Source organism: Cornus florida, unplaced genomic scaffold, assembly GCF_030987335.1.
Source record: "Cornus florida cultivar Cherokee Brave unplaced genomic scaffold, ASM3098733v1 CherokeeBrave_3.0.0_Hap2_Chr10, whole genome shotgun sequence".
NCBI lineage: Eukaryota > Viridiplantae > Streptophyta > Magnoliopsida > Cornales > Cornaceae > Cornus > Cornus florida.
In genome coordinates, this window is record NW_026775580.1 from 93,200,807 (window position 1) to 93,218,725 (window position 17,919).

General features: G+C 35.7%; 1 protein-coding gene across 1 annotated transcript; it reads right to left on the minus strand.

The window, feature by feature from the left end:
• Positions 1-7,252: 7,252 nt before the first annotated feature.
• On the minus strand, positions 7,253-17,097 carry LOC132275900 (uncharacterized). The gene is made up of 3 exons (XM_059777093.1): positions 16,831-17,097; positions 15,822-16,020; positions 7,253-7,655 (listed from the first exon to the last, which is right to left on the minus strand). Exons 2-3 carry the CDS (start codon positions 16,001-16,003, stop codon positions 7,469-7,471), a joined length of 369 nt encoding a protein of 122 aa, XP_059633076.1. The 5' UTR covers positions 16,004-16,020; positions 16,831-17,097; the 3' UTR covers positions 7,253-7,468.
• Between the last annotated feature and the right edge of the window lie 822 nt (positions 17,098-17,919).

Sequence of the window (17,919 nt, forward strand, 5' to 3'; positions counted from 1 at the left end):
TATTATAATTATGAAAATTTTATCATTATAATAAATATGTATATGTATAAATATAAATATATATATATATATATATAGTAGGATTAAGAGAGATGAAGAAAAGAAGAGAAAGGAAATAAAAAAAAATTCATTTATATGTTTTCTTAATAGTTTTTCAAATCAATACTTATATGCCTATTCATTGGCTCAGAATGAGGTTGCCTCTGTAAGCCTTAATATGAAGCTTCCACTGTAAGCCTTAGTTGTGATCTTCCTCTTCAAGCCAAGGGTGTCATCCTGGATGACTTAAACCATTGTGGATCCCACACAAACATATATATATATATATATATATATATATATAACACTCCCCCTTGGGATTTACAATACTACATTAAGAATATGTCTCGTTAAAACCTTGCTAAAGAAAACCCAGTGGGACAAAACCCCAGCGAAGGAAAAAGAGTACAGTATTCTTGTGTATCTGAAAATAGTATTGCATAGATTAAAATTACCTCATTAAAACCTTGCCAAGAAAATCCTGTGGGACAAAACATGGACGAAGGAAAAAAAGTACAGTATGCCAATACCTCTTCGATCAATTGCTCCACCTTATTGTTGCATTAGTTCATCCCTAAAGATCCTTTAGTTGACGCGTTCCAATGTTGTGCTCTAGCTTCTTGAATGTTGTAGTTGGAAGCGTTTTAGTGAATAGATCTACTAGATTTTCACATTAACGTATCTTCTAAATATCAATATCACCATTTTTATGGAGTTCATGTGCAAAAAACAATTTTGGTGAGATGTGTTTGGTCATGTCACTTTTAATATACCATTCTTTCATCTGTACAATGCAAGCCGCATTATCTTCATATAATACTGTTGGGCTATCTTTTATTGATGAGAGACCACGTGTTGTTCGAATACGTTGGATCATTGATCTCAACCAAATACATTCCCTGCTTGCCTCATGACTTGCGAGTATCTCAGAATGATTTAAAGAAGTGGCAATCATTATTTGTTTCATCGATCACCATGATATAGCAGTGCCGCCACAAGTAAACATATATCCTGTTTGTGAATAAACTTTATGTGGGTCAGAGAGATAGCCGGCATCTGCATATCCAACTAATTGAGAACTTGGTACTTTTGAATAAAATAATCCCATATCAGTTATGTCACGAAGATATCGCAACATGTGTTTGATTCCATTCCAATGTATGCGGGTTGGTGCAGAACTGAACCTTGCTAATAAATTGACTGGAAAAATTATGTCAGGTCTTGTGTAATTTGCAAGATATAAAAGAGCACCAATCGCACTAAGATAAGGCACTTCAGGACCAAGGAGTTCTTCATCATCCTCTCGAGAACGAAAATGATCTTTCTTGATGTCAAGTGATCGGACAATCATTGGAGAGCTCAATGGATAGGCTTTATCCATATAAAAACGTTTCAGGGTCTTTGCTGTATATATTGATTGATGGATGAGAATATCGCTCGAAAAATGTTCAACCTGTAGCCCAAGGCAGAATTTTGTCTTTCCGAGATCTTTCATTTCGAATTCTTTCTTTAAGTAAGTGGCCGTCTTTTCGATCTTGTCTAAAGTTCCCACAAGATTCAGATCTTCAACATATACTACAACAATAACAAAACCATATTCTGATTTGTTAAATAAAAATGCATGGACAAATATGATTGTTCGAGTAAGTAATCGCTAAGGCGATTGTACCACATTCGTCCAAATTGCTTCAATCGATATAAAGATCGTTGTAATTTTATCGAGTACATATTACGTGGTTTTGTTTCAGGCATTTTAAATCCTTCTGGGGTTTTCATATAAATATCACTATCTAGTGATCCATATAAATATGTTGTAACTAGGTCCATTAAATGCATATGCAATCTTTTTGTAACTGTCAAATGTATTATAAATCTAAATGTGGGTGCATCGATCACAGGGGAGTATGTTTCCATATAATCAATACCAAGTCTCTGTAAGAAACCTTGAGCTACCAGTCGGGCTTTGCGTATCACGATTTCATTTTTCTCATTACATTTTCGTACAAATACCCATTTGCACCCAACAGGATTAACACCCTCAAAGGTCTGGACTACAGGTCTAAATACTTCACGTTTAGCTAATGAATTTAGCTCTACTTGTATTACTTTTTTCTATTTTGGCCAATCATTTCTTCGTCAACATTCTTCGACGTTTTGAGGATCCGGATCCTCATTATTAATATCAAGAGCAACGACATATGAGAATATGTTATCGACAATAATTTCATTTCTATTCTATGTCGTTTCATAATTTAGTGAGATCTCATCATTTTCAGGTACATTTGCCTCATCAAGGGCATGTGCCTCATCAAGGGCCATATCATCATCTGTTGCCTTTGCCACATCAATATTTATTATTTTATCATTTTTAGGTACCTGGGCCTCATCAAGAGCCTTTGCCTTATCAAGGGCTATAATCTCAAATTGATCAATAATATTTGTTGCTCCTTTTGTGGCCTCTTCATGAGTGCCAATTTTCTTTGTGATTTTCTCTTACGAGAAACGATATCTTTTGCACCGATTGGTCTGTCACGCTTCAAGCGTGTTTTAGATGCATTCGTTGCATTACTGACAGAAGTTCCCTTAGGGACAGCAATTCGTGTTGGAATATTTGCAGCTGGTATATGTGATTTTATTATTTTCTTTGTATCAGTAAATGCATCAGGTAATTAATTTATAATATTTTGCAAGTGAATGATCCTCTAAACTTCTTGTTTACATTGATTCTTGCGAGGATCAAAATGAGACAATTCCAGCCTCATCAAAATGACAGTCAGCAAATCGTGCTTTAAAGACATCACCTGTCAGGGGTTTACATTGCTGCTGTGCCTTTTCTCCCCCTAATGGTGGGAAAACAGCCTCATCAAAATGACAGTCAGCAAATCGTGCTTTAAAGACATCACCTGTCAGGGGTTCAAGATATCTAATAATAGATGAAGAATCAAAACCAACATAAATTCCAAGTCCATGTTGAGGACCAATTTTAGTGCATTGTGATGGTGCAATTGGAACATATACAGCACAACCAAAAACTCGTATGTGAGAGATATTTGGTTGTTGACCAAAAAAAAATTGCAATGGTGAGTACTTATGATAAGCAGTTGATCGTATACGAACTAATGATGCAGCATGTAATATGGCATGTCCCCAGACAGAAACAAGTAATTTTGTTCGTATAAGCAAAGGGCGACCAATTAACTGAAGTCTTTTAATAAAAGATTCAGCCATACCATTTTGAGTATGAGTGTGTGCAACAGGGTGTTCAATATTAATTCTAACTGACATGCAATAATCATCAAAAGCTTGAGAAGAAAATTCAGCGGCATTATCAAGACGGATTGTCTTAATTGGGTAATCAGGAAAATGTTCCCGTAATTTGATGATTTGAGCAAGAAGTCTAGCAAATGCAACATTACGAGTAGAAAGCAGATAAACATGTGACAATCATGTTGAGGCATCAATTAAGACCATAAAATAGCGAAATGGTCTACAAGGTGGATGAATTGGCCCACATATATCCCCATGAATTCGTTATAAAAATAGGGGAGATTTAACAATGACCTTTGAAGGGGATGGTCTAATAATCAACTTACCTTGTGAGTAGGCAGTGCATAGATGATTATTTAGTAAGATGATTTTTTGATCCTTTAGTGGGTGTTTATGTGAATTTTCAATAATTCGACGCATCATTGTACTCCCCGGGTGACCAAGTCGATCATGCCAAAGTATAAAAAGTTTTGGGTCACAAGATTTTTTATGTATCACAGCATTTGACTCAATTGTCCTAATAGTTGTATAGTATAACCCAGAAGAGAAAATAGAGAGTTTTTCAAATATCAGTTTCTTGCATGATGTAATGGAAGTAATGTAGAGATATTCCATATTTCTTTCATTTGCGGTCTCAATATGATACCCATTACAATGCAAGTCTTTAAAACTCAATAGATTTCTTCGAGATCTTGTAGAATATAATGCATCATTAATTTGTAATCTTGTTCCACGTGCTAAAATAATGTTGGCTTGTCCAGAGCCTTCAATCAAGTCGGTAAGACCTGATATTGTACTGACACAAGCATTTGTCAAAACTAGGTGAGAAAAATATTTTTGATCTCGAAGGATTGTGTGTGTCGTTTCACTATCAGCAAGACATATATCTTCACCATTTATTATGGAACCAGTTAGATCCATTCCTATTCATGCAAATTTTTAAAAAAAATTGTTATAACAAAAGAAACTTTAATATAAGGAAAATAAAAATATGTTGAAGATAATATAGTAGAAAGAATATGAAAAATAAAAATAAAAAAATAAGATTAATTGGTGTGGACATTTCCATCACCAATCAGGTGGTTTATCTTTCCATCACGGTCCTCAAAAAAATCTGATACATCCAGATTTGTGATGTCAATTAGCTCATCATAATCAATGAAATTCATTTATCTCCATTTCCCCTTTTCTTTCATTGGGGCTTGGTAAAGTTCAGCCAGATGCTTAAGTGTATGACAAATGCTTTGTCAATGCCTTGTCATTCGATAACAAGTATTATCATATGTCATAGAAGGTTGAGCCACATCCTTTCCTTTTATTTGCTTCATTTCATTATAATATCGATCTTATTTGGGGATATGGTGTGGATCTCTGATTTCGAAATTTTAAGGATTGATATTCTTCACGGTAATAAGAGTGATTTTTACCACAACCATATTCCTTATTGTAGCCATTTCTACCAACACGATTATGTCTATTATCATGTCCACGTCCACGTGATGAGGCAACTATGTTTCAGGGATCGGTATCGATCCAGTTAGACGGGACTTGTGGTTTCTTAACAAAAACTTATTATTTTGTTATGCCACAAGTAAACATGATATCAGCTCTGAATATTTTTCAAATCCATGCTCTCGATATAAGTGTACATTCGAGACGTGAAATGTGGTAAATGTTTTTTCCAACAAATATTCACAATGATGGTATCACCACACAATTTCAGTGTAGAACTGATTTTAAATAGGGCAGAGTTGTATTCAGCCACAATTTTTAAAATCTTGCAACCGCAATTGCTGCCAATCAGCCCGAGCTTTTAGAAGGAAAACTGATGATCATATCTTTCTTTCAAATTTTTCCACAAACTCAGTGGATCTTTTTCAGTGATGTATTCAGTTTTTAGCTCCTCACTAATATGTTGACGAACGAAAATCATGGCATTTGCTTTATATAACATAATATGAAGTATTAGTATAATTAAATAACAAAGGCGGTAAAACCAGTCATAGTGAATAAATTATTAAACAATAAAGGCAGCAAAACCAGCTATAAATCATTAAATAATAAAGGCGGTAAAACTGGTCATAAATCATTAGATAATAAACGTGGTAAAACCGACCATAATTAGTAGATCATTAAATAATAAAAGTGGTAAAACCGACCATAGTGTAAGCACATATATTATTTAAGTGAACAAATTTATTTTATGAATAATAATCAATAATTAAAATTTTCTTACCCTTTGAAGTCAGAAATACAATTTTCTTCTATAAAGTTAACAAACCCAACAATCTATCAAAACTAATATCACAAAAGAGATATATAGTTGAGATAGAAAGAGGGAGAGAGAGCTTCTTCTTCAAATTTGAGATGGATAGAGTTCGTGATAATGTATAATAAATATATGTATATATATGTAGTAGGATTAAGAGAGATAAAGAAAACACGAGAAAGGAAATTAAGAGTAATTAATTTATATGCTTTCTCTAATAGTTTTTCAAATCAATATATATATGCCTATTTATAGGCTCAGAATGACGCTTCCTCTGTAAGATTCAAAATAAAGCTTCTACTGTAAGCCTTAATATGAAGCTTCCACTGTAAGTTTTAGTTGTGATCTTCCTCTTCAAGTTAAGGGTGTCATCCTGGATGACTTAAATCATTGTGGATCCTACACAAAACATAGATATGTATATATATATAACAATCATATTATTTTAAAATCATAACACTAAATTCCCTTCATATTGTCAACATCGGTTTTTTCTAAAATAAAAGATCAAAACTTTTTTCTTAAAACAAAAAATTGCTCTTCATTTTATTGTTGTTATTATTGATGTTTTTTCATTAGCTACTTTTGTATTGTTGTAGTTGTATGCTAAAGTCTATTAGAGAGAGATGTGGATCATTGGAGATTATTTTATTTTCTTTAGGTGCAAATAATATATTTTAAAAGTAATATTGTGTCACTATCGATGGGCTTCTAATAAAACACGCCTTATCTTTAACATGCCGTCTTGCCTCGGTCACACAAATTAAATGCATGAACTTGTATCTATCTGGATTGTCGCCTTATGGTTGTGAATCAATTATTAAAGACAAATAGGCTCTAAAATAGAACACTAATCATTAATGTATTTAGGAGTAATCACAATGACATAACAGATTTTTTATCCAACTTCCCAGTTTTGCCCCTATACCAACCAGAATATACAACCCATACTATAGGGACAGATTCTGACACCTAAAATGACCCTTCCAAAATACTCCGTATTTGATAAGTCGATTATTTTAATCACATTATTGTGTATTAGTTGGTCTAAAATTTAAGTAGGGGGGGTAAGTAATTCATACCTTCTGTAAAGTATCTTTCTATCCTTTTCGTTTCACCACTCGAGACATTACTGATCAGTGAGTGAGAAAAGAAAATTTTCTCAGTATTTGATTAGTCGGTGATATCATATTTTTTTAAAAATAAAGTTAAAAAAAAATTAATATTTTTAGGGACATAATATACAAATTTCTATATATATATGTAAAAATAATTTAAAAATTATAAGGCAAGCCAGGCCAAAGGGAACATGCCCCCCAGACATATGCTGGCCGCCCCAGTATTATGGGACGATATTCAGGGCAAGTTAAGCCATTTGCAAGTTTAGCCATTTGCATTCGTTATACAACCATACTTCAGTAATCCGCGAAGAATAAGAACAATTCAAAAGAATACTTTATAAATAGGTTATCTGAAAAAGAGTGAATCAAATTCTCACAGGTGAAGAAAGTAAGAAAAAAAAAAAAATGGCACAGGATACCATCAAATGTTAGAATCATTCCTGTGATTGAGGAGTGAAATTCAACCATCCAATCAAACCAGTTTTGATTCAAGCCATCGATTAATTTATTAATCATGGACAGTGCTCCATCAATTATGAGGGTAAAGCAGTAACACTGAGGAAAACAACAACTACAGTGTTAAAGTGACGGTAAAATTGTATGTGGATTATTAAGGCAACAATACATACCCACTGATTCCTCATCTTAGAAAAATTTTGCAGAAAAATGAAATCTAGAATATAGAGTTCCAGTTGACTCAAATCACCTTAAGAACGATGAAACACTAGTAAATATCAATCTCCCCAAAACACTTTCACTCGAGTGATAATGTTTAGACATAGTAACCGGTGAATGTAAATCCCCTTCCCACAATCTCTCCTGCGCAAAACCACGCGAAGCACTCCAGCCCAAACAAAGCAGCAGTGGTGGCATCACCAACATTCAAATCCTGCCTGTTCTTCCACATATTCTTGACATAATCAACTTCCTTCCAAAATGTCTCGTAACGACCAGGAATGCTGTAGTGTAAATAAGAATGGGTGAAAAAATAATTAGCAAACACATACATGCATAGACAGGCAAATTTATATAGGTTATCTTACTTCAGATGGTAACTATAACATATTCAGAAGTTAATTGATTAGAATGTATTACTACTTTCTTTCCCACTATAGCAAAGAACTTGATCCACTACAATAAGAAACTTAATATCAACTGCAAGGGGAAAATAAAGAACAATTTTTATTTGTATTTTTATTTTTTCATTTTCTTTTTTATTTTTCGGTGGGTGGGTGGGTGACTCAACCCACTCTAGTGAGAGAAAGAAATAAAGTATAAAGAATCACCGGAGTATACATCTCAGAACTCCACATAAGTCCAAAAAGATATTAATGAACTTGCCTACAACAATAAATATATATATATATATATATATATATATATATATATAAATTGCAGGAACCCTGCAGAATAGCTAAAAACATGAACAATATCAACATCCATTTGCTGGCATGATCAAAATACATCCCTTGCACAGGGTTGCGTCTCATAAATATGAAGGTAGTTTACATGGGGAGGGAAGAAGGATGTACCAAGTACCAACAAAGAGAGTAAACAACATAAAAGTCATAAAATAAGGCTCAAGTGGGTCTTTTAATGCCGCTGAATTGTTTATTAGCAAGATTTCTACAGTGTTTATTAGCAAGATTTCTACAGTGTTTATTAGCAAGATTTCTACAGTGTTTAGCATTTTCATTCCTTAATAGGCTTTACTCACACAATGAGCATAAAATCTTATCCGCTCTTCCAATTTCCTTGAGCAGGTTGAGGAGCAGAGCAATTATAAACTTTCCACATGATTATAGAAACTAATCAAGTTGTGATAGAGAACAGTGGCAGCAGCCTTTTAAGGTTTATAAAAGGCGTGGCAAGGAGGGTTCTAAGGCTCAAACCTTAATTTGGCACATGCTAGACGATGGGTCCACTTGGAGTCTTGCATAATTAGGGGGATTTGGTCAAATTGCATAATTATGGTAGCTTCCACTTGGAGTCTTGCATAATTAGGGGGATTTGGTCAAATTGCATAACTATGGTAGCTTGCATCAATTTCGATCAAATTACATCCGTCCATAGTAATTACTTTTATTATGCTAGAGTCAAATATTGATTACCTCAATTACGGGGTGATTACTTTTATTATGCTATAGAGTCAACTTTTGATTACCTCAATCATGGGGTAATTTGAGGGTCATAAGTTACTATAAGAAGGGTATGATGTAAACTTGCTGAGGCAGTCAAGGAATGAATAAAAATATCTTTGAGATTTCTTTGTGAGTGATTCACAATTTGTGAGGGTGTGAGGCCTTCTCTAGGTGTGATACCTGGACCTGTTGGTGTGATTCCAGTAGGTTTTTGTTGTTTTCAATCCGTTATCTCTACTAATATTTTGAACCATAGCTCTGTTTATTTTAATTAACAACCACTTCTCCTTTGGTTTTCTAAATTTCTACTATCAAACTCCAAATTTCTGCCCTAGTTCTTGAACTTTCAGACTCTGAATTCTTTGAGTTCTTAGCTATTTAAGGCTGCTCTCTTGTCCTACATCAGCTTTTGGTATCAGAGTTTGAGTTGACATCATGTCGACACAATCAGGAAATGAAAGATCGGGTATTAATCAGCAAGATGAGCTGATATCTAAGCTTGTGGAGCAGCTCAATGGGTTGAATGTCCGATTCAATGAGTTAGAAGCTCGAATGTGTCAGCCTATTAACAATTTTGCTCCTGCTGCATCCAGTACAAATGATGGCAGTGGTCGAGAGCAATAACATCCTTTAAATATGCAGCAAAGGCAGAATGTGAGGGCTGATCCACCACCACACCAAATGTTCGAGTTTCCGAGAAATCTGCTGGGAATGAATTATCATGTGCCACATGATAACGCTGGGGATATCACAAAGAAAATTAAAATGGAGGTGCCAGATTTTGAAGGTAAGGTTGATCCTACTATATTTTCGGATTGGCTTGCTTCGATTGAAGAATATTTTGATTGGTATGATATGAGTGATGATCGTAGAGTGAGATTTGCTAGAATGAAGCTTGTGGGCCTATCAAAAATATGGTGGACTGGTGTTGAAGGGGATATTAGGAGGCTGGGACAACCACCAATCAACACATGGCAAGAAATGAAGGCAAAGCTTCGAGAGAAATACATGCCAGGCCAATTACCATGACAAACTGTGTGATCAACTTATCAATCTAAAGCAGGGCAGCCTGTCAGTCGCAGAATATATGCAAAGATTTGATGAGTTAAAGACTAGAAGTCAAGTTGTGGAAGACCCGCGGCAAACACTTGCAAGATCAAGGCTGGTCTAAGGTCTGATATCAGAAGGGAATTGCTTCGCCAGTCATTATATGGTGTTGAACATGCTTTTCAGGTTGCATTGGACATGGAGGAATACTTGAGTTATCAAACGGCTCGATGATCTGGATATCAAACCTGGGATGCAGCACCCAAGAAGTCCAGTGATGGAAATCGCAGCACACAATCAGTAACAACGCAGCCGACTGGTGGAAATGCTGGATCAAAACTGCCCTTTTCTAACATGGTTGATCCTAAAGGGAAGAGTATTGTGGCAAACAAAGGTAGTGGAAGGAGTAACAAGTGCTTCAAATGTGGAGAAACAGGTCACATGGCATACCAATGCCCAAAGAAAAATTTACACATTGGGATAATGCCTAAAGAAGAGCCTGAAGAACATGGGGGAGAGGACAATGGGAACATGTTTGACTATGGGATCTACAACCCTGATGATCTAGAAGAGGATGAAGGTGTTCCATCAATCTCCGTTGTGAGGCACATCCTTGCAGCCCCTAAAGTTGAAGATGAAGATTGGCGGCGCACATCTATTTTTCAAATGCTAGTTCGTTGTGGAAATCAAGCTCGAAAGGTCATTATTGATGGCGGAAGTTGCATGAATGTTGTGTCTGCAGCCACGGTTGAGCGCCTCAAGCTTTCAGTCCAACCACATCCACAACCATTCAAAGTGGCGTGGATGGATAGTACTTCTATTCCGGTAACTCAACGTAGTCTCGTTTCTTTCTCTTGTGGAGCTTATAATGATTCTGTTTGGTGTGATGTAATTCCCATGAAAGTGACACATATTCTTCTTGGGCGGCCTTGGATTTATGATCGAGATGTGTATCATTGTGGGAAGGAGAATACATACACTTTCTTGTTTAACAACAAGCAAATTATTTTGAAGCCTATGTCCTCAGCTGAAATGGAGAAATATAAAGGTGGACAGGCTGTAGATGATGCAAAAAACAAGAAAAAGCCCCTCAATCTCCTTTCCAAGAAGAGGTTTCAATTGGAAAGTAAAGAGATGGGTGTTGTATATGCTGTTGTAGCAAGGGAAATCAAAGAAACTGCTGCTGTTCATGATTCTTCAATGCCATCAGAGGTCGCCAATTTGCTGTCAGATTTCTCAGATTTATCTCCCTAATGAACTCCCTCCTCTACGTAATATCCAGCATGCGATCGACTTGGTACCGGGATCTCCATTGCCTAACCTTCCAGCTTATCGTTTGAATCCAAGCGAGCATGCCGAGCTTCTGAGGCAAGTTAATGAGCTGTTGTCCAAAGGATTTATCCGGGAAAGCTTAAGTCCTTGTGCTGTCCCAGCTTTGCTCACACCAAAGAAGGATGGTAGTTGGCACATGTGTATTGACAGTCGCGCCATCAACAAGATTACAATCAAGTATCGGTTTCCTATTCCTCGAATCGATGATTTGCTAGACATGGTGGCTGGTTCTTATATATTTTCAAAGATAGATCTGAAAAGTGGTTACCATCAAATTCGCATAAGGCCCGAGGATGAATGGAAGACAGCTTTCAAGACAAAAGATGGACTCTACGAGTGGCTTGTTATGCCATTTGGTCTTTCCAATGCCCCTAGTACATTCATGCGCTTCATGACTCAGGTATTGCGGCCCTTTATTGGTCGTTTTCTGGTTGTTTACTTAGACGATATTTTAATCTACAGCAAAACGAGGGAGGAACATATTTCCCACCTTCAACAAGTTATGAGAGTTCTCCACCAAGAGAAGCTTTACATGAACTTGAAGAAGTGTTCCTTCATGTTGCCGAGTGTGGTGTTTTTGGGCTTTGTTGTTTCTTCCAAAGGGGTAGAAGCTGATCCTGATAAAGTGAAAGCAATTCTAGATTGGCCAATTCCCAGCACATTGCAGGAAGCACGGAGTTTTCATGGGCTAGCTTCATTCTATCGGCGATTTATTAGAAATTTCAGCACAATAATGGCCCCTATTACCAATTGTATGAAGAACAGCCAGTTTGTTTGGACAAAGGCAGCAGCAGAGGCTTTCGAAGAAGTGAAGAAAAGAATGACTGCAGCTCCTATTTTACGCCTTCCAGACTTCTCAAAAGTGTTTGAAGTTGCATGTGATGCTTCACAGGTCGGAATTGGAGGCGTACTCAGTCAAGAAGGACATCCGGTTGCATATTTTAGTGAGAAACTTAATGAAGCAAAGCAAAGGTATTCCACTTATGACAGAGAGTTTTACGCTGTGATTCAAGCACTTCGCTACTGGCGTCATCACCTTCTTTTTAGGGAGTTCGTTTTTTATTCTGATCACGAGGCCCTCAAATATATCAACTCCCAAAGGAAGTTAAGCCATTCTTGCAAGAGTACTCATTTGTCATCAAACATAAAGCTGGTGTTGAGAACAAGGCAGCCGATGCACTTAGCCGAGTTGTTCATATTCTTGCCTCCATGGCTGTTCAAGTTCTTGGTTTCGATATGCTTAAACGAGATTACTTATCTTGCACGGACTTTAGCATCATACATGCTGATTTGATAGCTGGACAGCAGGGTACATATCCTGATTATTCGGTACATGATGCTTTTCTTTCAAGAAGTTGTTCGGCTTCATGTATTGCCAAACACCATTGTTTCTGATCGAGATACAAAATTTATGAGTTATTTTTGGCGCACATTATGGAAGATGCTGAATACAAGGCTGAAGTTTTCCTCTTCTTTTCACCCCCAAACTGACGGCCAAACTGAGGTTATTAATCGCAACTTGGGTGATTTGCTTCGCTGTCTTGTTGGTGACCATATAAGCTGGGACCAGATTCTTCATATGGCTGAATTTGCCTACAACAGTTCTGTAAACAGATCCACAAGGCGCAGCCCGTTTGAGATTGTGACAGGTTTATGTCCTCGGAAACCAATTGACTTAGTTCCTTTACCAATTGTGGCACGCCCTAGTGCTGAAGATGATGCTTTTAGTAAGCATATCAGAGACATCCATGCAAAAGTTCGAAGGAAGATTGCACTGAGCAATGAGACTTACAAAACACAAGCTGATTTGCGGAGGAAGATTGCTGAATTTGAGGAAGGAGATATGGTTATGGTGCGAATAAGACCTAAACGATATCCTAAAGGTGCTTATAAGAAGCTTCACGCAAAGAGTGCTGGCCCATACAAAGTTCTCAAGAAAATTAGCTCCAATGCTTATGTTCTTGACCTACCAGAAGAGATGGGTATCAGTAAAGTCTTCAACATTGAAGATCTCACCTTGCATTCAGGCCATTTTGCTAATCCATTTCTTGTTGATCCTACCACTCGCCTTCCCCCAACCCCACATGTAAAGGAGGAAATAGAAGATGTTGTTGATCATCAACTTGTTTCAACAAGGGCTGGCGGTTATCAAAAATTCCTCGTTAAGTGGAAAGGACAGCCACTTTCTGATTGTACATGGATTAGCGACAGTGAGTTCCAACATCTAGCTCCAGACCTCTATGAACAATTTCATGCATTTACCTTGCCGGGGTCGAGTTTTTTCAAGCCGGGGAGAATTGATAGAGAACAGTGGCAACAGCCTTTTAAGGTATATAAAAGGCGTGGCAAGGAGGGTTCTAAGGCTCAAACCTTAATTTGGCACATGCTAGACGATGGGTCCACTTGGAGTCTTGCATAATTAGGGGGATTTGGTCAAATTGCATAATTATGGTAGCTTGCATCAATTTCGATCAAATTACATCCGTCCATAGTAATTACTTTTATTATGCTAGAGTCAAATATTGATTACCTCAATTACGGGGTGATTACTTTTATTATGCTATAGAGTCAACTTTTGATTACCTCAATCATGGGGTAATCTGAGAGTCATAAGTTACTATAAGAAGGGTATGATGTAAACTTGCTGAGGCAGTCAAGGAATGAATAAAAATATCTTTGAGATTTCTTTGTGAGTGATTCACAATTTGTGAGGGTGTGAGGCCTTCTCTAGGTGTGATATCTGGACCTGTTGGTGTGATTCCAATAGGTTTTTGTTGTTTTCAATCCGTTATCTCTACTAATATTTTGAACCATAGCTCTGTTTATTTTAATTAACAACCACTTCTCCTTTGGTTTTCTACATTTCTACTATCAAACACCAAATTTCTGCCCTAGTTCTTGAACTTTCAGACTCTGAATTCTTTGAGTTCTTAGCTATTTAAGGCTGCTCTCTTGTCCTACATCAAGTTGTGAGACTGCTAATTGCCAAATTCTCACCATCCATGGTGCCTTAAGCAATACTTTGATGGCATAACACAGCTGCACCAATTCCTTCCACAAATCCTATTAGTCTTCAACAACATGAACTTATGCTACATTCCACATGCAATAATGGGTTGAAATGGAATAGTGTGAGAAAGATGCTGCAGTGTAATCACCATTTCAATCCATTGTTTGGTTGCAAAATTGTAATGATGCATGAATGAAATGATCGTTCATGTTCCAGCGTTTGGTTAACCTAGTTAATAGAATAAGTCCTCAAACTTATTTCCCCCAAAAAACACATTCTATAATATATAATGTATTATGTACTATAATAGAAATTACATATAAAATATGTATAACATGGCATTATGTTATAATTATATAACAAAAGTAGTCTAACATATTATTATGTTTGTATAATATAATATGATATTTATTAGTAGTATAGTATATTGTATACAATACATCATGATATATAATATATATTGGTATACATATTTCTTCTAATTTTCTCTGGCCTATATTTTTGTGTTTCTGCTTCAAACTGGTGTATATGTGCATATATATATATATATATATTGATAAATAAAACTCCTGTGTTGTTTTTGTTCATTTTTTTAAATTTTCTGATAGAATGAAATACCCATTCCCTAAATCAGGAGGAATGATGAACAATCCAACATGGTCATACAAAGAAAATGGACGAGAAACTTCCATTGTGGCTGCAGTTCCATCGTACCAAGTGTGACATGGAGGACACATATTCCATAGGATTACTCTAGAAACGTAGTAAGAATATGCAGTAAGATTGGCAACACAACACTAAGATTATCCCATCCAAATTTTTTTTGTGAAGGTAAGCAATAAATATATTGAATTACTCTTCAAAGGCGATGCGTAGGCATTAACTTGCCTTTCTATATCTTATCATCCATGCATCACATAAATGCTTTCCTAAAATTGAGCTCCATGCAACACAAACTACCAATGTTCCAGTAATTCAGTAAGACTATATGACGAATGGTGCATCATGATACTCCCAATAGGAAAACAATTCAAAAATCAAGAAATAAGAATGTCAAAACTATTGTATGCCGACCACAAGTACATTAGTGATTTAGAACTCATATAAAGTCACAATTAGCAAAATTTAAACAAACTGAGAACAACTACCAAAACACAAACCTAATTTAAAGCATGCCCAGGCATCTAAAGAAGACTAATTTGGTTCGTTAAGTTTGCGGCATAACCAATGTATAATTTCAAATGAGACAATTATGGAAAATTTTCCGCAATCTTCACAAATGAAGTTCCAAATATGCAAGTTCACAACTATATGCCATCAGTTGCAACCATAGCACCAATTATTTGTGATGCACCTTTCTGCATAATAATAGGACAACAGATTTGTTTGTCAAAATCCAAGGACATCCAAGTACACCGTTAAAGAACTCAACAAACCGTGCCTTGAAAATTACAACAGATTAATGTGTATATGTTTATGTATGTATTTGTGTGTAAAATGCATGAGCCGCCAAACAGATATGATCAACCCTATCACCCTGAACCAAGTCAAAATAAACTCAAGGGCCAAGTCAACAAGGGTACAGAGAGAATAACCTAGCAAGGCGAGTGTAGAATAACTGCTTGGACAACAGGTTCAATGTGTCCACGGTAGGTGGCTGCTGAATGTAATGCTTATTCTGCTCCATCAACTGATTGTGGTAAGCAGTTCCATGCTTGGCCACAAATTGCGACGCTTGACGCACCTTGGATTGCAATTGTTGTAACTTTGCCGCCATCGAATCCCAAATTAACCCTGAAAACAGTGAGTAAAGACTGAAACATTAATAAATCAAACAATGCACCCATTAACCAGAGAGGGATAAAAAATAAAAATAAAAATAAATAAATAAATAAATAATAATAAAATTTGACAGAATTCAATGCATCAAAGCAACAAAGAAAATTAATTAAAACAAAAATAAATAAATACATAACATCCAACGCTCAGACTCCATTAATTCGACATTGTCAGAAGTCCCCCAATCATTTCGCAAGACCCTATAACAGAATATCTAAGCTACAAATGCTACATGTAAGTACCTAATCGGCATTGTCTGGAAACAGACATATAGTTACAAAATGAAAAGGGCTTATTTCAATCCAACTAAAAAAAGCTCCTTCAGTTCACATTTTGAAAAACTTATCTCCCCCTTCAGAGAAAAAAATCAAAAATGAGTCCTTATCTCCCCTTAGAGAGCAATTTTTGCTCTGAAAAAGCAAAATGAGCGTTCTTGGATATGTTATCCAAACAATGCCTACCCTTCTCATGTTGCCCTTCACAGATCAGGACACCACAATGAATAAACACAACAGTGTCAAACAGCTGGAAAGAGCAAATCAAACCCTAACTACCAAATCACGGACCAGAATGTAAACATATTCACAAACACACACACAATAGATATACAGAACCTATAATTGGTGTAATAGCATATATGGCGATAATTCAGAGCACGGGATCTGAGCCAAAGTGGAGGCAAACCTCAAAGAGAAACAGATAAAAACACAATTGGAATTGAATTGCAAATCAGAGAAGAATGAGTGAATTTGAATGCTTCCTTACGTTCTGTGAATTCGAATGAATGTTGAGACGCGACGAGAGTGTCTTGTCCTTCAATTCTCTCGCCGCTCAGCTTTTGCGCTTTGTGATTCCGCAAGTTCTCAATAGTGAGGCAACGTTTGGATTATCACTACTTTTTCAGCTACATGCTGGTCACTTTTGACTTGGGACGATTTTGGTATTTCACAAATTTATAAATATTATTGTGAATAATTTATAATAAGGAGTTGTTATTCACGCTGCTGCAAAATTTTACTAGGGCTATCCAACTACGTCTTCATCTTCTTCTATTTCATGGATTCTCTCTGGATTCCAAAATATATAAAAAGATATATACTATATATATAATTGTAATTGAGGTACGTTATATATAAAAAGATATAATTTTAAGAAACTTTGAAGATTCAACCAAATATATATATAAGAAATATATACAGTGTGTAATTGTGGTACATTATATAACATATTTATAATCTCTAATACTAAAAGGAAGAGATCAATTATAAATCAAACTCAATAATTTTGAAAAACTTTCAAGCTTCAACGTTAAATTATACTGTTAACAATCAGTTTCAATACTAATAGAGGACTAATCCAAAGTTCACAAAAAATGAGCAATCCCAAGATTTTCTTAGTTTTGCTGTTAATTCTTTTTTCTTTTTTTAAATCCAATTCTGCTTTTGTTCATATTGGTCATGCAACCATTGTTGCAAATTGTAATAGAAAATTCCACTCTTGCTCTCTGCAATAACTTAATGCTGTAAACAAAAAAAAGTTTACTTATTCTTCTAGTTGAAAACTTGATTCTAACATTTTTACAAGCATTTGCCTGATCAAACTTCATATGTTTAATTTTTATTATTATTATTTTTTATTTATGTACTATTGTAAAGAAGGAATGAGACAAATGGTGAATTATAAAAATATGAGCAATCTGGAGATTTTTTTAACAAGCTTTGGAGTTAATGCTAATAATATACATGGTCTTTGATGGTTTTATTGAGAAAACGTTGTTGAGGCAGTGAAGGTTATTCTTGTCATTTTATTTATAAATATATAGAAATGCAGTGCCTAAAAATGATTTTGGAGCAC

Coding starts and splice junctions, on each gene's coding strand:
- LOC132275900 (XM_059777093.1), bottom strand. CDS start 16,003: ATGGCGGCAAAGTTACAACAATTGCAATCCAAGGTGCGTCAAGCGTCG. Junction 7,656..15,821: donor TTCTACACTCGCCTTGCTAG/GTTATTCTCTCT, acceptor TTTACACTACAG/CATTCCTGGTCGTTACGAGA.